The sequence below is a fragment of the Megascapheus bottae genome, chromosome 10, assembly GCF_031878675.1.
Source record: "Megascapheus bottae isolate mThoBot1 chromosome 10, mThoBot2.hap1, whole genome shotgun sequence".
NCBI lineage: Eukaryota > Metazoa > Chordata > Mammalia > Rodentia > Geomyidae > Megascapheus > Megascapheus bottae.
The window spans coordinates 43,484,381-43,507,535 of NC_143518.1; the positions used below are offsets into that span (position 1 = coordinate 43,484,381).

At 39.0% G+C, this 23,155-nt stretch overlaps 1 protein-coding gene across 1 annotated transcript in view; it reads left to right on the plus strand.

Annotated features, from left to right (window-relative positions):
• Window positions 1-129: 129 nt before the first annotated feature.
• Aida (axin interactor, dorsalization associated) overlaps window positions 130-23,155 on the plus strand; it is a 35,836-nt gene continuing 12,810 nt past the window's right edge. The window contains exons 1-6 of the mRNA XM_090341155.1: window positions 130-394; window positions 7,116-7,185; window positions 15,097-15,150; window positions 15,865-15,919; window positions 21,191-21,254; window positions 21,672-21,778. Of these exons, the coding sequence (XP_090197281.1) occupies window positions 285-394; window positions 7,116-7,185; window positions 15,097-15,150; window positions 15,865-15,919; window positions 21,191-21,254; window positions 21,672-21,778 (460 nt within the window). The 5' untranslated portion in view covers window positions 130-284. The remainder of the gene's footprint in view (window positions 395-7,115; window positions 7,186-15,096; window positions 15,151-15,864; window positions 15,920-21,190; window positions 21,255-21,671; window positions 21,779-23,155) is intronic.

The window sequence follows — 23,155 nt, forward strand, 5'->3', positions numbered from 1 at the left end:
CGGCGGCGGCGGCGGCGGGGGGCGGAGCGGGGCGGCCTCAACCTAACGCGGGGCGGGGCCCGGTGGGCGGAGCCGCGGCGGGGCGGCCGCTTCAGAGCCGCCAAGTTTGGCTGTGGCGGCAAATGGGCTTGGGCGGCTCCTCGGCGGGTGGCGGCGGCGGTGGCCCTAGCGGTTCCTCCTGGCCCTGTTGATGTCGGGGCCAGGCCCGGGGAGGATGGCGCTCTAGAACCCGGCCTTGCTTCTTGAGGGGCCGGGGCGGGAGGGGGCCGGGGTGGGCACCGGCCATGTCGGAGGTGACCCGGAGTCTGCTGCAGCGCTGGGGCGCCAGTTTGAGGAGAGGCGCCGACTTCGACTCGTGGGGCCAGCTGGTGGAGGCGATCGACGAGTATCAGATGTGAGTGCCGAGCCCGCGCGGGAGTGGGCCTCTCCCCACTCCCCACGTCCGCCCCAGCCCTCTGCCCTCCGCCCCGCTCGCGGCTGCCGGCGTCTCCATCACCGGGGCTGCAAGCCAGGCTTCTCAGGGCGCGGCCCCGGCGGGGCGACGCTGCTCCGGGGACCCCCCCCCCCCCCGCCCCAGGTCCGCTCTCTAGGGGTGTCGGCCCTCTCTTCCACGTCCTCCGCCTCCGCGGGGCGCGTTCCATTCAACAGGTAGCCGCTGCCCGTGCCGGGGTTGCCGGCCCTGCCCGGGCTACCTCCCCAGTGCCTGCCCAAGCTCCCCACGGGTCTCTCCCCGCCTCTCCCCCACCACCACCACACACACTTTCCACCCCGCTTCTTTTCCTCTTCTTCCTCCGCCTCTCCTGGGCTGCCACTCCTTGATTTTAAAAAATAATCCCCGAGGAATACTTGTGTGTGTTTTCCGCCCACGTTCAAAGGATGAGTGTGTGTGTGTGTTCATGTGTGGGAGAGTGGGGAAGTGGTTGCGATTGGGGTGTCGGGAGGGAGAGGGTTGCTCCCCAATTTGTAGTGAGAGCCAAGGATGCTTCTCCTGCCAGGGGGGCAAAAAAGAAAAAGAAGAAGAAGAAGAAAAAAGGTCCCCTCTCTTGGGCTTCCTCTCCACCCCTCTTTTCTGGTGAGCTCTGTTTTCACAATTCCACCTCGATTTCGTTTCGCTTTCTGGGACTGTTATTTGCTAGGCTGTTGAGTCCCCCCCCCACCCTCCCACCTCCCCCCCCTCGCTCTGTTGCTTTGGGTGGAGTCCCCGCAGGATGTGAACCGTAGAGAGCAAAATGTGAATTAACAAACCACGCACAGGAGGCCACCACTCCCTCCTTGAGTCCCTCCTCCTTTTCCTGTGTACACTGTATAGCCCCGGGGTACATGTGAGCGCCAGTTTCCCTTGCCCATCTAAGTTGAATTTCTTTCCCTTTTTGGTTTAAAAAAGCTTTAGGGATGATTTCTAAATGAGAAAGCCAGGTTTGTGTATGAGCATCTTGCCCGATTTCTTGGACACATCACTGAACATGCAAATTGCTTACTAAAATGCTATTGTTTTGTAAACTGTTGCCATTAATGTGCTTCTTGGTTTTGAAGCAAGTTATTGTTTGAGGTTTCACAGAGTAAGAAAGAATGTGTGAGTAAAATCCACACACATACACCCATGCCTTCTGGAAAGAATACAGGATTGGTACTTGGTAAATCATTCTGAACCTCCCCCTTCAGTAGTTACTTGCTTTTATCTGACCAGTAAGATAATTTAGGTTTGTAGATGGTCTCTGTTTCATACTACTGATTTCAAATTGCTGGTAGTTTCCTCAAACCTGCAAACAACTATGCTCTGGGCATTTTTTTTTTTAAATTGTTACTATTAAAGTGACGCACATGAGTTATCATTTCATATTCTTCTTGAGTACATTTCTTTTGGCGGCACTGTTACCCCTTTCTTTGCTTTCTCCCAGTTTCCCCTTATCACTCCTGTTCACAAGTTTTTTAGTTCATTTTCAACATAATATCTACTGAATACCACTACTGTATTTGTGCACCCTTTGTCCCTTCATTTCTCGAAGCTCTGGTCCTTTTTACTGTGCCTAACAACTGCTAGCTCTTATTTTGCCCTATCACATGATTTGATTTCATTTGCTCTTGTAACTGTTCACTGAGAATATAGTTATTCTCATTTACCAAATGAAGAAACAACCTCAAGTTAAACACTATGTAGGACCACAAAGTGGAATTAAAATTTAGAACTTTTTTTTTATTATTACTCTAAATCTTGTGTATTCTGATACTTAAGTGTTAAGGTGCTTTTTTAAATAAAGAAACACTGAAGGAGTAATTCTAAATAAATTGATCAAGTTTCAAGATTTCCTTTATTATTGGGTAACACACCCTACCATACTGTATCAGTTACACACCGAGCATACAGATACTCTACTCCTGTGTGTTAACGAAGAGTGTGCAGCTTAAAATACAAAATAGCCTCTCGTTTGTGATGTGGTGGAAACTGGAAGCTGTTGGCATTGGGCTACACACCTCCCAATGGAAAGTGAAGAATACCATTGAAATTACAAAGGAAAATTGGATATGCAGACTATTTTGCTGGAATTTGTAGCAACATCTGAGGCCTATACAAATCCATCGTTGGTTCTATATACTAATCTTTGAATTTTGAGAAATTCAGAATAATCCTTCAATTATTATTATAAAAACTACTAGGTCAAATTTCAATAGACATTGATAGTTGGCTTAATCTTTGTAAATATACTATGTGGAAGGATCAACGGTTTAGGTTTTTCTAGTGTATCTATAGTTGAAGGCAAAATGCTTTTGTATTCAAAAGAATTCTTTGAGCGGAAAGATTGCAGCCAAGGAGGCCAGTTGGGGACCACCTTAATGATGTGAGCAATTACTGATAGGATTTTCTTCCCAGCTGGATATTAAGAGTGAAGTAGGAAGACTAGGGTAATTAAGGGTTCTAAAGGGGTAGGTAGTAATACAAAGGCTCAGTAACTGGTTTATAGAGGGAGGGGGACATTGGAGAAAAGATAGGTACACTACCATCATGTTAGAATATTGTACCTTACACAGTTTCATCATCAAAAATGAGGGCTGGAGTTACAACAAAATTGGATTTCTGCACTCAGAGTTTAATAGAATGTTTTAGACTAGAATATTGCGATTGAAAAATATGAACAGGGGCCGGGAGTTTGGCCTAGTGGTAGAGTGCCTGCCTAGCATGCATGAAGACCTGGGTTCAATTCCTTGGTACCACATACAAAGAAAAAAAAGCCAGAAGTGGTGCTCAGGCTCATGTAGTAGAGCTCTAGCCTTGAGAAAGTCCAAGGACAGTGCTCAGTCCCTGAGCTCAAGCCTAGGACTGGCAAAAAAAAAAAAAAATGATCAGAAAATATTTCCGAAAGCACACTTCATGCCAGGAGCATGGCCTAGTGGTAGAGTACTTGCCTAGCATGCATGAAGTCCTGGGTTCGATTCCTTGGTACCACATACACAGAAAAAGCCAGAAGTGGTGCTGTGGCTCAAGTGGCAGAGCTCTAGCCTTAAGAAAGCCAAAGGACAGTGTCCAGGCCCTGAGTTCAAGCCCCACAACTGGCAGGAAGGGGGAAAAAAAAAAGAACCAAAGCACACACTTCAGAACTTGTATATTCTTTCTGGAACACTCATATCCTCTATTCTGTTCAGGCTGTTTGGTCATCTACTTCTGGTATGTTCAAGTACTATTTCTTTAGCAAGATCCCCTCTGGCCACCTACTTAAAATTGTAAAGCTTTCTAGCTACCCTTCACTCTTGCATCTCAGTCTTGCAGCCCTACCCCCTCCTCCTATCCTCCTTATTTGTTTCCATAGCACTGGTGATGATGTAAAATGTATTTTACTATTCATTATGTAATATCTCTGTCTTCCAGAATATAAGCTCTTGGAGGGTGGATGAGGATGGGGAAGGATGGTGTCTGTTCTAATCTCAATATCCAGAGTAATACTACATTCTAAATGCATGCTTGTTTAGATATTACATAATTACATTCAAGAGTATGAGGGAAGCAATAAGGAGCCAATGTTAAAATGCTATAAACCATTTAAAGAGAGTAGGTGAAAATATTTATCCAAAATATATGTAGCCAGTTAAAATTTGAGTAGATGGTCTCTTCCAGCTACCTAGGCATATGTGACTCCTATACATACTCCTGTATAGTGGAATGGAAGCTTTCTCAGCCTCAAACTTGTTTTAAGTGTCTCCCTTTGTATCAGTGGGATGGCTAGCACCAGCTATACATTACATTCCTGTCTTTATTTTCCACTCAGAATAATATATTATATGTGGGAATTTCATTTTTAAATTCTATTGCCAGTTTTCCCTGAAACTTTTTAAATGGTGGTAAATATCATATAACGTAAAACTTACAAAGATACAGTTGAGGATTTTTTAAGTGTCTACTATTTTGTGCAGCCATCACCACTTCTATTCTTAAATATTAGCATTCCATCTTGGCCAAAGAAACTCAATATTCAGTATTAGTCAATTCAAATTCCCCCATTTCCTTACAACCACTAACTTGCTTTTTGTTTCTATGTGAATGGAATCATATAGTATCATCCTTTATATTTGTCATAGTTTTCTGTTTTGGGGCATGTGTGTATGTGTGTATGTGGAGGTGTACATGTGCGTGCACATGCGCATTCTCCAGTCCTGTGGCTTGAATTCAGGACCTAAACTTTTTTGCTTAAAACTAGTATTCTACCACTTGAACCACAGTTGCACTTTGGTTTTTATTTTTTAGATGGTTAATTGGAGATGAGAATCTCACAAACTTTTCTACCAGCTGACTTTGAACCACAATCTTCAGATTTTACCCTATGTAGCTAGGATTATAGGCATAAGCTATCGTTACCTTGCTATCATAGTAATTTTGAAGTTCATCCTTATTATAATGTGTTATCTGAATTTCATTCTTCTTTATGACAATGATATTATGTTGAATGGATATACCACATTTTGTTAATCTATCAGTTGATGGACATTTTGATTTGGTCTACTTTCTTGATATTGTGAGTAGTATTACTGTAAACATTTGTGTTTACGGGTAGTTTGTTTGAATGTAGCATTTTTCTTTCTTTCTTTCTTTTTTTTTTTTGCCAGTTATGGGCTTGAGCTCAGGGCCTGAGCACTGTCCTTGGACTTTCTCAAGGTCAGAGCTCTACCACTTGAGCCTCAGCACCACTTCAGGCTTTTTTCTATGTATGTGGTACCGAGGAATCGAACCCGGGTCTTCATGCATGCTAGGCAAGCACTTTAACCACTAGGCCAAACTCCTGGCCCCAGCATTTTTATTTCTTTGGGGCATATGCCTAGGAATTTCAGTTGTCAAGGTTATCATAATTCTTTTATTTTTCAGAGGAACAGCATTTTACATCTTCTATCAGCAGTGTATGAAGATTCCATTTCTTTTCCATCCACATTGGTGTGAAGTAATATCTCGTGCTTTTGATACACAATTCTCTAATATTATATCTCTTTATGTACATATTGTTCATTTTTCTGTCTTTCCAAAAATGTTCAATTCCTTTGCTCAAAATTGGTGTTTTATTATTCATCTGTACAATTGTCCATCAATTTGCTATCTGAGAAATAGCTTTGATAGGTTGGCTCAAAAGGTAGAGCGCCTGTCTAGCAAGTATGAACTTTTAGAGAGAGAAGAGAGAAGAAAGAAAGGGAGAGAAAATGAAAGAGAGCAAGTAAATGAGCTTTTGATCTTTATTGATGAGTTTAGACTAGTAGTAACACATCTATCCTTGAATATTTACCTAAGGCCTAGTTTCTGCGTTTAGGTACATCAATAATTGGCCAAGCAATGATTTCTAATTTTGTTTGGCGGAGACTTGTTTTTCTCATGAAAATGTTTCTAAAATATGTCTTGGCATGTGAAAGGGTATCAATGTATGTGAATTAACACACCTTCTATCTGGCAAATATCATGTAACCCTTTTACTAATTACAATAAAAAATTAAAAAAAAATAAAATATGTCTTGGAAGGGTAGTATTATTACATTGTCTTGGCTGTAATTTGGGTTTGGATTAAGCAGCAAATTAATAATAGACTGATAAAATATCTTTTGGTTGATACCATCATTGTGCTTACTGGAAGTGTACTAAGTAGAATCTGTACTATTATGTATCCTTTGGTTACAGAAGAAATTAGTACATACTAAAGAAAGTTGAATTAGATGCCCTTTGAAAGTCTTAACAGCTTTAGAATTCTGCTTTTTGGGGGCCAGGAGTTTGGCCTAGTGGTAGAGTGCTTGCCTTGCATGCACAGATATTCGGGTTTGATTCCTCAGTACCACATACATAGAAAAAGCCGGAATTGGTGCTGAGGCTCAAGTGGTAAAGCTCTAGCCTTGAGAAAATCCAAGGACAGTGCTCAGGCCCTGAGCTCAAGCCTAGGACTGGCAAAAAAAAAAAAAAGAATTCTGTTTTTTTTGGTTTGGGGTTTCTTGTTGTTGTTGTTGTTGTTTTCCAGTTCTGGACCTTGAAATCAGAGCCTGAGCACTGTCCTTGGGCTTTTTCCTCAAGGCTAGCGTTCTACCATTTGAGCCACAGCACCACTTCTGGCTTTTTTTCTATGTATGTGGTACTGAGGAATCAAACCCCAGTCTTTGTGCATGCTAGGCAAGTACTTTAGGCCAAACTCCCAGCCTTAGAATTCTGTTTTTAAAAACTTCCTAGAGCAGGCCGGGAGTTTGGCCTAGTGGTTAAAGTGCTTGTCTAGCATGCATGAAGACCTGGGTTCGATTCCTCAGTACCACATACATAGAAAAAAGCCAGAAGTGGTGCTGAGGCTCAAGTGGTAGAGCTCTAGCCTTGAGAAAGTCCAAGGACAGTGCTCAGGCGCTGAGCTCAAGCCCAGGACTGGCAAAAAAATAAAAAAACTTCCTAGAGCTAAAATTTGTTCCAGTGAAACAGCATGAAAGTATTGTATCTTGTTTTTATCATCATTGTGAGTAGAGTTTGACCAAAGGGTAATGTAGACTTTTAATTTGAAAACAGAACAAAGTATTATTGTAAGTCATGGTGTTTTAAAGATTTAAATTGTTTTACCTTGTTACAGTTGAGATAGTTTGCTTTCTTCCAATTCTAATGAATCCTTTTTTCTAAACAGATTAGCAAGACATCTACAAAAAGAGGCCCAAGCTCAACACAATAATTCAGAATTCACAGAAGAACAAAAGGTATCGTAAAACAATTTATTGATATATTTGATTCCATATGGAAAGGGTTCTTTTGGACCCATTAAATTAAAAAAATTTTAAGTAAAACTGTTGTAAGTAAATAAAAAGATCATATTGATTATGCTTTAGCTAACATTAAGTGTTGTTCTAAATTTTTATGAACTAAATCTTAGATATCTAAGTATATAAATTAATAGGTAAGAATGTAATAAATCTGGAAACAAAGTGAAAACTTGGGGAATTTTTTTAATGAGTTATTTTTTGTGTATCATTACTATGGCTTAAACACAGGATCTGAAGTTTTCCTGCAGTTTTCTCACTCAGGGCTGGTGCTTTACCACTTGAGCCACATCTCTAGTTCCAAGAGCCCATATTATGGTCACCTATGCACTATGAGTTACTTATGTGCCTTGTCTTCATTATCTCTAGCAAAGGACTAACACCTACAAGTCACATGACCTCAGAGATGATTTAATCTCCAAAAGCACACTAAAATTTTAGAAAATACCATCAATGTACCTTTATATGCAACAAGTCCCTTTGTGTGTGTGTGTGTGTGTGTGTGTGCGTGTGTGTATGTGTGTGACAGACAGACAGATACATACATCAAGGCTTTTTCCATGTATGTGTATAGGTCTGTGTTACATATATCAGTCCTGGGGCTTGAACTCAAAGCCTGGGCACTATTCCTCAGCTTTTTGTTTTTTGCTCAAGGCTAGTGCTCTACCATTTGAGCCACTTATTCACTTCTGGCTTTTTTTGGTGATAAATCAGAAATGAATTGCAGATTTCCTGCCTGAGATGGCTTCAAACCACAATCCTCAGATCACATAGGATTATGGGCATGAGCCATCGGAATATGGGCATAGGATTATAGCCTTGAGCCATTGACACTCAGCTATACACTGAGTCTTTAACACTGTAATAAAACCTCTGAATTTTTGAATATGTATGTGTCTATACCATCAGTAAATAACTCTTTCATATTATACTAAGGAGAAAAAAATAGTTTAACTCTTTTGTAATTTAACCTTCTGAGAGCAAAGCTGGTATTTCATAATGAATGCCATGTATTCTTAATATATAGCTATTCCTTAGTAGCCACATGGCTTATCTTTTGTTTTAAACACTACCAAATCTTGTGGTCCCAAAGGACTGGGAAGCAACATGGCACAGAGGTAAGAGCTGAGATCTGGAGATAGAAGGCTAACGTCTTACATTCTGGCTCTGGCTTTGGGCTTAAATTTCTTTAAATATAAAATGACCTTCAGAGGCATCTTTCCTCTAATCGCTAATGACCTTTGCCTTTGAAGTAGTCTGCATCTCCTGATTTCCTGGAAGCTTAATTTCTGAGGTATGTATTATTTATAATCCTTGTTTCAGAAGCTTTTCTGTTTGCTGCTTGTGATTCCCAAGAACACTTGTGCCTACCTATTATTCCCTGGTCTTAGAACTATATTATGCATATACAGCAGGTGGTAGACATTTAAGGGCTTCATTTTCTTTAAAAATACAAGGGAAGCATTCACAAAAGGCCAGAAAACTCAGATGGACATATAGTCTTTGTTGAGTGTGATTTAGGGGAAAAGATTTCAGAGTCTTCAAGTTAGGGAGTGTTCAGAAAATCCAGAAAAGGTTTGGGTGTGTAATATTTTTAAAATTCGCTTTTAGAAGTTCCCCTCTTCATTTTATAAAATATTTCATTGAGTTTGGTGCTGAAGAACATGAGAAATTTTACTACAAGTTGTTGTTTCAAAATTGATGAAATGCTATGTCTGGTAAATAAGGCAGAGACAAGTTTCAGAATACTTTCCTGAAGAGGGAGAGGGAAAGGGAGAGGGAGAGGGAGGAGAGAAGGAGGGAGGGAGAGAGAGAGAGGGGAGGGAGGGAGGGAGGGAGGGAGGGAGGGAGAGAGATTGTTTACCTTGTTAAACAATTTTTATTTGAATTGTATTCTGTATACTTTCAGTTTCTTCAGTGTTCTGATAATAGCATTCTTTTTCCTCTCTGGTATTGGAATTAGAACTCTGGGCTTCAAGCTTGCTGGACAGATGTTTACTTGAATCATACCTCCAAGACTTTTTTCTTCAGTTTTACTTTTCAAACAAGATTGAGAGTTTTTTTTGCCTGGGGCTGGCCTGCTAGATTCTTTTATAGGCATGTACTATCGCCCTCCACTTGTTGATAGATGTGGTTTTCTCTACCTTTTTGTCCCAGCTAACTTTGAATTGAGAACTGCCTTCTACATGGCTAAGAATACAGGTGTGCATCAAGACACATAACAAGACACATAACTGTAGAACTAAAAACTATAAACAGATACTTTCTTTTCTCTCTCTTGCCCTCTTTTTTTTTTCTTTTCTGTTTCAGTTGTTTTGCAGTAATGTTCTTACCTCCACTTCCAAATAGCCTGAATTGCTACCATACCCAGTTTCTTTAGGAAACTCTATGGAACTTTTCCTTTTCTAGCTCATAGTGAGTTATTAAAAGATATTTGATGGATATATTTATTGTTAAATACTAGATTATTAATATAAGTTTTGAATAGCTATGTCTTTATTATATTTACTTTAAATGTAAAGAATTACTAATCTTTCTATGGGTGTTACTGTAAACTTTTATCTTTATTTCCTGTTCTTAATGCTCTTAAGTTCTGGTTTAGAAAAGGGTTACATTTCTTTTTTTTTTTTTGGTGGGTCATGGGGCTTGAACTCAGCCTGGATGCTATCCCTGAGCTCTTAAGCTCAGGGCTACTTCCCTACCCTGGAGGTTAATTGGAGATAAGAGTCTCAGGTCTTTTTGTACCTGAGCTGACTTTTGAACCTTGATCTTCAGATCTCAGTCTCCTGAGTAGCTAGGATTATAGGCCTGAGCCACCTCACCCGGCTAGAATAGGCTTATATTTCTTAATAAATTGTCTTCATAATGAGTTCACTTAACTCATTTCTGTTCTCAATAGTTTTGTCATTTATAACAATTAGGTTTGGTAGCCAGCAAGAAAGCTGCCAATAGCTTTCACTCCATCGAATTCCCTACTTTGGTGTACTACATTTTCTCATGTAAGTTTCTGGACCGAGAAGAACATCCTGTCTTACAACACTTGGAAAGTTTTCTTCTGTTTTGAATTAATTTTTGGTGGTAATGAGAATTCCAGCTCTTTTCTGGTCACGTTAGTCTTGTTTTACATTTTATCAGACCCCTGCCCTTTTCTAACTCTACCTCTCTTCCTTTCCAGCCAGACAGAAGCCTATTTAAATTAAATCTGGATTAAGTGAAGATATACTATTTGTTGTGTATTTTAACTTATTTTTTCCTACAAAAGTTGAATATATTTTAGCAAAGTTAATTCAACTCTTTAATTGTCCATTTCCATTTCATCCTTTCCTTTAACTGATTTTTTGAGCTATCGATTTCCCTAGCAATGCCTACATAAAATAACCCATATTTAAAAATTTGTTTTCTGTTTCTGTAGCACTTTATATATGAACAATTGATTTAAATGAGTTGTTAACATTTGAAGTTTTCCTAAAATTAACCTTTTTTTTTTCATCAGCCTGATTACCCTGGGCTGGGCTTGAACTTAGCAGTCCTTCTACCTTACTTACAGGTAGTCTTAAAGCATGCTAATTATTAGTACTTAGGCTCATGTACCCTGGTACATGTGAACTTGAGCTTCTTGATCATTTTTATTTCTAAGAAATGTGAAAATATTTCAGTAGCAATCATTTGATTTTGGCATTGAAAAATTCTACATGTTTTAAAAGTTATTGCCTTTGCTGCAATGATAGTGTTTCATTCCTTTTTTAATACTGAAGTTGGGTGTGGTTCCTTAAAATAGCTATGAATAATGCCTCTTGGTATTTTGCCATAGCTGAGTACATTTCTGTATAAAAGGCTTTTGCTTCTGCTTAACTTGAAGAAATGCCTAATATAAAAGTTTATTAGTAGGCTCATAATTGTTAAGCTAAAATGTATTTAAATATTTAATGTATGCAGTTAAATGGATTTTTGTAGTAAAGAAGAAAAAGATGTTAGATCCTAGTTTCAAAGATTAACTCATTGATACATTTTAACACAAACAGTTCTTTTAAAACAATCTATTTTAAAACCATAAGAAATTATACTGATTGCATTAATATTAATGTAGGCTTTGTTGTACATCTTATTTTGTTATATGGAAGATATTAGGATGAGTTTCAGAACTTCTCTGTACTTCAGGTTTCACACCAGTAAAATGATTGTATATTACTTAGGGTTATTAATAGTTATGGCCACCACCATCATTATATTATTATTAGATTTACATTTAAAACCATTTACTAGTATTGTCAAAAATGAGTGGTGTATTTGAGAATATTAGATTTTATGAAGAAAATATTGACATATAGAATAGCTATTTCAGAGGATGATAAATCTAGGAGTATCTTGAGTCCTTTACATTTATTTCCTACAAATGTAACTTTCAGATGTAATCTCTAAATTTAGATTTTTTGGAATAAAATTCGGCATTTTATAAACTTTTTGAACTTAGCAGAAGTTTTCATTGTTGTAAAGCTGGTTAAATACAGTTCCTTGTTCCTTGGCTGGGGAGCATATTTTGCTAGTAGTGGTTTTGTTTGAGTTGCTGATCATCTCTTTGAGGTAGATGCCATACTTGAATAGTACCCACTCCCTGATCACCCCAGGGCCAGGGCAGTACTTGCTCCCCTTCACTCCTCATTTACCTCCCTAAAAGTTAACCAACAAGAAACCCACCAGGTCTAGTTTACGGAACTTTTGCAAACTTATCAGTAAAGTTAAAGAAATACATCATTTTTTTTAAGAAGATTCCCTTGTTCAAGCATTGAGAACATTGTACATACATAGTTCACTAGCCTGGATTTGTTTCTAACAACACTTAAGAAATACATGTTTTGGAAGGTCTAAAAGTCTTGATGGGCAGAATTCAGCTGCCTGCTTTGATCATTTCTTTTCATAATTTCTTCTTATGTATGCCTTGTATACTTTTATGATGACAGGCTACTTTTTTTTCTTTTTCTATTTTTGAGATAATCTTGCTATGTTCTCCAGGCTGGTCCTGAACTGTCCTCCTGCCTTAAACTCCCAAATAGCTGGCATCGTGAATAGTACACAATCAGATCAGCTCACAACATCTTCACTAAAGACAGATCTGACAGAGTCCTGTTCAAAAACCTCCCCGTGTACCTTACTGCTGAAGTAGATACAGATTCCTATCTGATCATGGAGGCTGGTTTCAGAATGACTGTTTCCTCCTACTGTGTCCCTATTCCATGTTATTTTTTTCTACCTGTTCTGCTTTAGCTTGGAGCCCTGACTGTTTTCTTTTTTTTTCATATATTTTTATTGTAATTAAGAAAAGGGTTACATTATATTCGCCAGATAGATGATACTGCTTTCTAACTTATATAAGTTTTAGAAATCCTTCTAGCCCTTGGGACTTAATTCCTAAAAGTAGATCTTAATTCATTTCTTTAGCATATATAAATGGTGGGAAAGCTTATAGAAATTACTGTCTCTTCTGTTATCTGATTCTGTATGTCTTTTCTCACATAATGAAATTAATTAAAGGCAAGAACTATATCCTACCATTGATATCCAATTTTTTGAAGCTCATTATGAAAAATTTGCCGCTGTCCATTATAAATACTGATTTTGCTTAATATTGTCAATAAAATATGTTAGGATCAATCTGAAGTCAGAAGACTGCTGTCTTCTGGTTCATTTCAGGCTTTATGGAGGAAAACAGCTGAAATATGGTAGGGAATATATCAAGAGATTCTCTTTCACGCTTAAGAAGTCCTCTTTCGGGGCCGGGAGTTTGGCCTAGTGGTAGAGTGCTTGCCTAGCATGCACGAAGATCCAGGTTCAATTCCTTGGTACCCCACATACACAGCAAAAGGCTGGAAGTGGTGCTGAGGCTCAAGTGGTAGAGTGCTAGCCTTGAGAAAGTCCAAGGACAGTGCTCAAGCCCTGAGCCCAAGCCAGGACTGGCAAAAAAAAAAAAAAGTCCTTTTTCATCGTTTTGTCTTTGGAAAGTTTCTTGTTAATTAATTAATTAATTTTGCCAGGCCTGGGCTTGAGCTCTGTGCCTGAGCACTGTCCTTGGACTTTCTCAAGGCTAGAGCTCTGCCACTTGAGCTTCAGCATCACTTCCAGCTTTTTTCCATGTATGTGGTACCGAGAAATCGAACCTAGGGCTTCATGCATGCTAGGCAAGCACTCTACCATTAGGCCAAACTTCCAGCCCTCTTGTTGTTATTTTTAAATTCTTTTTTTGTTGTTGTTGGTCATGGGGCTTGGACTCTGGGCCTGGGTGCCATTCCTGAGCTCTTCAGCTCAAGGCTACTGCCCTATGCCTTGAGCCACAGTGCCACTTCCCATTTTCTAGTGATTATCACTCTAGTCATAAGAGTCTCATGGTCCTTAGTGCCTGGGCTGGCCTTAAACCTCAATCCTCATGCGAGCCTGACCGGAGCGAGCGGGGCCGGAGCGAGCGGGGCCAGAAAGAGAAGGGGGCCAAAAAAAAAAAAAAAAAAAAAACCTCAATCCTCAGATGTCAGCCTCCTGAGTATCTAAGATTACAGGTGTGAGCCACCATGCTTGGCTAAATTAAATTTTAACTGGTAGATAAAAATTGAGTATATGAATGAGATAGTGATATTTTAACACATGAGTACATTGTGTAACATTTCAATGCAGTAAAACATCTACTCAGTGGTTAGTTTATTGTTGCTTTATATTAACAAGTTCCAAAAATTTGTAATTGGGACAGGAGTTTGACCTAGTAGTAGAGTGCTTGCCTAGCATGCAGGAAGACCCGGGATCGATTGTTCGATACCATATACACACAAAAAGCTGGAAGTGGTGCTGTGTGTGGCTCAAGTGGTAGTGCCCTAGCCTTGAGAAAGGTCAAGGATAGTGCTCAGGCCTTGAGCTCAAAACCAGGATGAACAAAAAAAATTGTAAATGTACATTGTTGTTATTTATAACAACACCAGAACTTCTTGTTGCTTTCTAACTTAGTATTCAGTCTTTCCTCCTCTCCCTTCTACTCATCCAGCCTCTTAACTTGATACTTAAGAGAGTTATCTCCAGTTCCATCTATGATGTAGGAAATGTTGGGATTTCTTATTTTAATTTAATGACTGAATTGTGTTCCATTGTGTAAATGTACATATTTTCTTTATTATTCATCAGTTGATGGGCACTTAGATTGTTACCATTTTATGGTAGTTGTGTTGCCAATGAGTGTGACATATCGATGTCTTTTCAGCCACACGGATTTCATTTGTTTTACCTCATATATGTAGGAGTAGGGCTGCTGGATTGTAGGTTTGTTTTGAGGAACATCCATATGCCTTTCCATAACAGCTTATTTATTGCCCTTTGAGTTGTATCCAAAGCTCTTAACCAATACAAATGACTTAGAAATGATCCTGGCATGAGAGGTTAGAAAGGAATATATGCTCAGTGTCTCTTCCTCAGCTCTTTTTCCTAAGTTTCTCTAAAGTCTGTAAGGTGATAGAAATAAGATTTAATTTGTTCAAATGCATTATAGACCTTTTTTGTCAATTAAAATTAACTTGATTGTACCAGGTGCCAGTGGCTTATGCCTGTAATCCTAGCAACTCAGGAGGCTGAGATCTGAAGATCATGGTTAAAAGCCAGCCCTGTCAGAAAAGTTGTGAGATTCTTAAACTTCAATTAATGACCAGAAATAGAGAAGTGCTGCTATGGCTCAAAGTGAGCACTAGCCTTGAGTGAATAAAGATCAGGGACAGTGCCCAGGCCCTGAGTTGAAGCCCCACAAGTGACCAAAACAGATAAACAAAAATTAATTGTAACAACAGTTATAATAATTTTGTAATTATAGCATTTTTTTTCCTACAGAGAACCATAGGCAAAATCGCAACATGCTTGGAATTGCGAAGTGCAGCTTTACAGGTAGAGATTTTGTTTTTCCTTTTCTAATACAAGAAGAATAAATTAGGAAGTGGTGCTGTGGCTCAAGGGGTAGGGCAGTGGCCTTGAGCTGAAGAACTCGGAGACAGTGCCCAGACCCAAAGTTCAAGCTCCACGACAGACCAAAAAAAAAAAAAAAAAAGAAAGAAAAAGAAATTAGTCTGATAAAACATTAGACATTCAGGGGCTGAAGTTTAGCCTAGTGGTACAGTGCTTGCCTAGCATGCACAAAGACCCAGGTTCAATTCTTTGGTACCACATACATGGAAAAAAGCCACGTGCTGTGGCTCACGTGGTAGAGTCTAGCCTTGAGAAAGCCCAAGAGCCCAAGGATAGTGCCCAAGCCCTGAGTTCAAGGCCCAGGCCTGGCAAAAAAAAAAAAGACATTCATGCCAAAAGCAATATTGTCTTAGAGTTCTATATTAATAGGAATTTATCTATTGAACTCATGCTTAAAAATCACTCACTCATATTTTATAAACTCTGGAAATAGAGATGTAACTTTAGTTCTTTTCTGTTACTTTTATACTGAATGTTTCAAGAATACAAAAGCAAAAACATTTTTTGGGACTTTTCATTATCTACTTTAAATCAAGAAATAGATTCATTTTGAATATTTAGTTCTTGCTGTGTAAAAGACAGGGTACAGTGAAATCTTTGTTGTAAAAAGATGTAATGTGCATATTTTAAATTTAGTCCACACAGTCCCAAGAAGAATTTAAACTGGAGGACCTGAAGAAGCTAGAACCAAGTAAGTTTTTCTCTTATATTTTTAGTGGTACTATTTTAGGAAAATGGTTACTTATCACTAACAAAAATGGTAATTAGGCTTATTTCTCTTAGTGTGTAGTCCTATGTAATCTTTTTGGCACTCTTTTAATTCTTACAATATTCATAGTAGCTATAGTTTAGATTTTACCTTCATTTATAGAACATATGAGATTGTATTTTATTGAAATATATATTAGCCTTGCTGGTTACCAAGGGCTTATGCCTATAACCTAGAAACTTAAGAGGCTGAGAACTGCAATTCAAAATCAGTCCAAACAAACAAATCCATGAGACTGTTATCTCCAATTTAATAGAAAAAAAACTGAAAGTAAAGATGTGGCTTCAGTGGTACAACCCCAACCATTAGTGATAAAGCTGAGCACGAACCTGAGGTTTTGAGTTCAAGCCCCAGTACTGGTATACAAAAATAAATAAGCTGGGCACTGATGGCTCATTCCTGTTAATCCTAGCTGTTCAAGAGGGTAAGAATTGAGGATCATGGTTTGAAGCCAGTGTTGGCGAGGTCTATAAGACATTTAATCTCCAAATTAATCCCTAAAAGCTGGAAGTGGCACTGAGGCACCAATGGTAGATCACTAGCCTTGATCAGAAAAGCTCAGGAATAGGGACTGGGAGTTTGGCCTAGTGGCAGAGTACTTGCCTAGCATGCACGAAGACCTGGGTTCAATTCTTTGGTTACACATACATAGAAAAAGCTAAAAGCTGTGCTATGGCTCAAGTGGTAAAGCTCTAGCCTTGAGAAAGCCCAAGGATAGTGCTCAGGCCCTGAGTTAAGGCCCCATGCCTAGCAAAAGAAAAGAAAAAAGCTCAGGAGTAGCGCCTAGGCTGAGTTCAAATCCTAGTCCTGGCACTAAATACATAAATAGCCTTCATTTTGTCTTGATGTCTTTTATAAGACTGTACTTTTGATGACAGACATTTACAGTAGAATAGAACAGAAAATATCAAGTTACAGGTATTGATTGCCATTGATATTATGTTTTTGAAAACTGCAGACTCCCTGTGAAGGCAACACTACAAAATGTTTACCTTTTGTCTCCATTTCTTTTTTCTTCCTAAAAACTTTTTTTTTTGCTTTATTTTAATTGTAATTAGTAAAAGGGTTACATGATATTTGCCAGATAGAAGGTGCATTAATTCACATACATTGATACCCTTTCACATGTCTTGGTACCCATTACCCTCCCCCCCACACTCCCCACCCGTCTTGGTTTTCCCTCCTTCCCTATCAAATTTCAAATAACCAAATACAAATATATTCAATATATCAGATAACAAAGTGAGATACTATAACAATATGAGATAACCTAAAAATTTTTCTAAATTAAGGAATTCCTTCCAATGTGTCGGTGGTTAGGATAATGCCCAATAAAGCTTTCTTGTTTGTTTAAAGAAATGCTCTCTTAGGAGAAATGTTTGCAGTATGGACCATGGTACAAAGGTGAGTATGACTGAAGTCTTCCCTTGAGAGAGGATTGTACACCTTAAACTTATGTAAATAAGGTAGACTTGCTTTGCTTTTTACCCCTGCCCTTAGTAGCTGAATAGGGCCTGAATCTCAGGATACTTCAGGACAGGTTTCCATGCCTTGGATACGAAGTAAAAGAACTAAAGAGACTTCTTATGAAAATTCCTCAGACTCAGTTTTTAATCCATTCATACCAAATTTGAGAAAGGTAGGCTTCTGTTACTGAGCGATTGGAGTGTGAATGTAATTACAGGCAAAGGCTATAAAGGAGGAACCAAGTCTATGCTGCAAGGAATCTGATTTCTATTGTTTGAGGTGGTAGAAAACAAATTTGTTACGATTCTGGTGGCTTTCTCAAGTTATTATCATATTTCATCTCTTCTGAACATGGTTTGCATATGACCAGAATTATGATGAACTGTCATTTTAATAGTTTTTGTTACTTTATATAATCCAGATCATAAATTTTTTGTTATAAGATATATAATTTTATATTCAAAATAATTTTATCTGTTTCCAGTACAAACAAGAATGTCAGGGTCTAGGAGCATGACCTAGTGGTAGAGTGCTTGCCTAACATGCACAAAGCCCTAGGTTCAATTCCTTGGTACCACATTCACAAAAAAAGCTGTAAGAGGGGCTGTGATTCAAACGGTAGAGCCCTAGCCTTGAGAAAGCCCAAGGACAGTGCTCAGGCCGAGTTCAAGACTGGCAAAAATAAAATAAAATAAAAAATGGGGACTGGGAGTTTGGCCTAGTGGTGAGAGTGTTTGCCTGGCATACATAAAGACCTGGGTTTGATTCCTTGGTACCACATACACAGAGAAAGCCAGAAGTGGTTCTGTGGCTCAAATAGTAATGCACTAGACTTGAGAAAGCACAAGAATAGTGCCCAGGCCCTGAGTTCATGCCCCAGGACTGACAAAAAAAAAAAAATTCCATGCTAGGTGCCATGGCTCATGCCCATAATCCTAGCTACAAAGAAGACTGAGATCTGAGGATTGAGGTTCAAAGCCAGCCTGGGTGCTAAAGTCTGTGAGATTCTTATTTCCAATGAACTGCTAGAAAACAGGAAGTAGTGCTGTGGCTCAAGGGGTAGAGTGGTAGCCTTGAGCTGAAGAGCTCAGGGACAGTGCCCAGGCCCAGATTCAAGCCCTGTGACCAACAAAAATAAATAAGTAAAATAAAAATGTCAATCAAATAATACAAAATATTTTACAAGTTTTTATTTTATTTATTTATTTGTTTGTTTATTTATTTATTTATTTATTTGCCTGTCTTGGGCTTGAGCTCAGGGCGTGAGCACTGCCCTTGGAGTTTCTCAAGGCCAGAGCTCTACCAATTGAGCCACAGCATCACTTCCAGCTTTTTTCTATGTATGTGGTACCAAGGAATCTAACCCGGGTCTTAGTGCATGCTAGGCAAGCACTCTACTACTAGGCCAAACTCCCAGCCAACAAGTTTTTATTTTTAATGAATACTTTTTCTTGTACCTACAATTTAACTTGATGACTTTTGAAAAAGACAATACAGATACTGTGTGTAAGATAATTTTTTTCTTTTTTTTGGTAAGATTATTTTCATAACAGCTTATTGAAATATAATTCACATACCAGTTCATCAATTTAAAGTATACAGTTTATTTTTTTAATGTATTGACAATTGTATAATCATAACCAGCTACTTTAGGACATTTCTCATCACAAAGAAACCCTGTACTCATTGGCAATCAGTCATTTCTCTCATCCACCCTGAAAGCCTCAAATTTCCAACTCTAGTCAACCACTAATTTAATTTCTGCCTGTAAATTTGCCTATTCTGAACATTTTCTATAAACGGAATCATGGTCCATGGTCTTTTATGACTAGTTAGGATTAAGAATATTTTGAGAAAAATGCATTGGTGCCTTTAAATAAAAGATTACAACTGTAGGATTGGGAGTGGAGCTCAGTGGTAGAAATTTTGCCTAGCATATGAGAGGGCATGGGTTCTATCCTCAGCCACACAAACACACTCACACGCACACACACATACACTACAACTATAGATTTTTTTTTTAAAGTAACTAAAAATAAAAAGTGATTAGAGCTGGGCCCAATGGATAGCTCCTGTAATCCTAGCTACTCAAGAGGCTGAGGATCATGGTTCAAAGCTAGCACGGCACTAACGTCTGTGAGACCCTTATCTCCAATTAACCACTACAAACGGGAAATGGTGATGTGGCTCAAGAGGTAGGATAGTAGCCTTGAGCTGAAGAACTCAGGGACAGCACCAGGCCCAGAGTTCAAGCCCTAGGACCAACAACAAAAATAAAATAGAAGTTTAGTTCCTTATTTAGTCACTATTTTCCATTATGTTTACAAACAAAATTATAGAGATCTGTGGATGAGACCTAGAGGTAGAACACTTGCCTTGAATTCACAGGTATCTGGTTTCAACCCTTAGTATTGCCAAAAGGGGGGAAAAAGTTATAAATACAGGATTAACTTTAAGATTTATGAACTATCCTTGGGTATATATTATCTCTTCCTATAAAAATCTTCTATTCAGACTGGTAATGTGACTTAGTGGTAGAATGCATGAAGCTCTGGATTCGATTCCTCAGTAACACAGAAAAGGCTGCAAGTGTTGTGTGGCTCAAGTGGTAGAGAGCTAGTCTTGGGCAAAAGAAGTCCAGTCCCTGAGCCCAAGCGCCAGTACTGGCAAAAGAAAAAAAGAAAAATCTTCAATTCTTTCTCCTGTTGTTTCACAGGTATTTTATCAATTGACACTGTTCATTTGGTTTTTTGAGCCACAGCTACATCCCCAAAACTCAAATAAATCCTCTCAACTGTGCTCTCCTAATAACACTTTCTCTTTTAGCTTTAAACTGTGGGACTTCAAAATGAAAGGTTAAATAAGTTGAGAGAAACAGGTGCCTTTTGGGAAGTTGTTAATACTGTGAATTTGCCTTGATGTGATTGCAGAAACATAGAAGACCAAAAATGAGACACTACATTATATACTTAGGGTACTTCTCCAGCTATAAATAGCTTTGTAGAACTTCTTTCTGTAAGTTTATATGCCAAAATATAACCATTGGAATTTAGACCATATCCTGGATGTAATTCCATTATGAAGACTTCTCTTGAGGATAAATCCCATTCTGTGGGTCTACCTATATAAATATATAAATATTCATAGTAAAGTTAATCCTAAATGGAATGTAAAAATTATAACCTGGCTGGGCACAGTGGCTCACGCCTGTAATCCTAGCTACTCAGGAGGCTGAGATCTGAGGATCAAGGTTCAAAGCCAGCCCAGGCACTAAAGACCTTGAGACTCATCTCCAGTTACACTAGAAAATGGGAAGTGAGGCTGTGGCTCAAGGGGTAGGATGGTAACCTTGAGCTGAAGAGCTCAGGGATAGCACCCAGGCCCAGAGTTCAAGCCCCATGACCCACCAAAAAAAAAAAAAAAAATTACAACCTGGCTGCTACCATGCTGGCCTACTAACTGGATACTATCCAGGGCAAATCTGTTCAAGACATGTATTTCTCTCCAGTTTTCTTTTTTGAAATCAGTCTTAGTTAAAGTACTACAGGGAGGAAGTATCCTCCTACTCTACCTTGTACTGTTTGGGAATTTGTTTTCTAAAACGTTTAGAGAGGTGAGGTGGTGGTGGTGTATATATTGTAAAAATGGATAAAATTGGCTATTTAAGATACAGTATTTGGTTTTAATTCATGGAAGAATTCATGTTTATTTATCTTTTTATTCTAGTACTAAAGAATATTCTTACATATAATAAAGAATTTCCATTTGATGTTCAGCCTGTACCATTAAGGTAAAATGAATATCCATATTGTCTTCTCATTTTATTAGCTATTTATAAGTTTCTAAAAAATACTTTTTAATGTCGTAGTTTTAATGTCAAATTTTGATATCAAAAATGTTTGGCCTAGTGATAGAGTGCTTGCATAGCATGCATGAAGACCAGGATTCAACTCCTCAGTACCACATGCATAGAAAAAGCCAGACATAATGCTGTGGCTCAAGTGGTAGAGCTCTAGCCTTGAAAAAACCCAAGGACAGTGCTCAGGCCCTGAGTTTAGGCCCCAGGAATGGCAAAAAAAAAAGTTTGACATTTGTAAGATTGATATTAGTGGAAACAGTGATCATCAATAGAGCCATCAGTATGAGGTTTTATTAACATAGTGGTATTATAGCTTACTACGCTATTTTTGTGGTTTTTTTCATATAGAAGAATTTTAGCACCTGGTGAAGAAGAGAATTTGGAATTTGAAGAAGATGAAGAAGAAGGTGGTGCTGGAGCAGGGTCTCCTGACTCTTTCCCTGCTCGAGTTCCCGGTGCGTACTACTTACAAGAATATTCATTGTTTCATCAAAGGCCAAGGTGTTTGAAACTTACTACTAGTGGAGAATAAAACTTCAACAGCCATATAGTCTTTTTTAAAAAACAAATCTTAGCATACTTTATTTTGTACAAGGTAAGAGAGTTCCTTGTGACTTTTTTTTTTTTTTTTTTTTTTTTGCCAGTCCTGGGCTTGAGCTCAGGGCCTGAGCACTGTCCTTGGACTTTCTCAAGGCTAGAGCTCTACCACTTGAGCCTCAGCACCACTTCCGGCTTTTTTCTATGTATGTGGTACCGAGGAATCGAACCTGGGTCTTCATGCATGCTAGGCAAGCACTTAACCACTAGGCCAAACTCCCGGCCCTCCTTGTGACATTTTTATACATACATTCAATGTCCTTCCCCTCTGTCACTCTCCCTTATCCACCTCCCTCCTTCAAAAGTAATTTCAAGTAGGGCTGGAAGTTTGGCCTAGTGGTAGAGTGCTTGCCTAGCATGCACAAAGACCTAGGTTCGACACCTCAGTACCACATACAAAGAAAAAGCTGGAAATGGTGCTGTGGCTCAAGTGGTAGAGCTCAAGCCCTGAGAAAGCCCAAGGACAATGCTCAGGCCCTGAGTTCAAGCCCCAGAACTGGAAACAACAACAACAAAAAAGTAATTTCAGGGATCGGGAGTTTGGAAGTGATGTGGTTCAAGTGGTAGCCTTGAGAAAACCCAAGGACTATATTCAGGCCCTGAGCTCAAGGGATGGCTAAAAATGCCCAACAAATCCTGTTGGGCATTAAACCCAGTGCTTTTGCGTCCTAAGGAGCCCACAAAATCTTAAGCAGATTGGTAATAGCAGCTACTTAATAGCAGCTACTTAAGTATGTAGTGTGGTAACATCATCTGTGTTGGGAGTCCCCCTAAACCACCCACATGTTCACTGACTGGCTAGGACTCACAAGACGAAGTATATGTCATACTCTTAGCTGTGAGTTAGGACAAAACACAACAAAATTAGCAAGGGAAAAGGCACTTGGGTGAAGTCTAGAGGAAACCAGGTATGAGTTTCTAAGAGACCTTTCCTAGTGGAGTCCCATAGGATGTGCTTGTTCCTCTAGTGATGAGTTGTGACAACACCTGTGAAATACTGAAATGTATCCTAGGGAAGCTCATTAGGGATTCAGTGCTCAGTCTTTTGGGGGCTGATCATCATGTAGGCACTCTCTGCTTACCACAGATCAAAATTCCAGACTCCAGAAGGAATTTAGGTATTAAGCAAAAACCACACTGTTTTCATTGATGGTTTAAACATTATACTTTTTTTTTTTTTTGGTCAGTCCTGGGCTTGAGCTCAGGGCCTGAGCACTGTCCTTGGACTTTCTCAA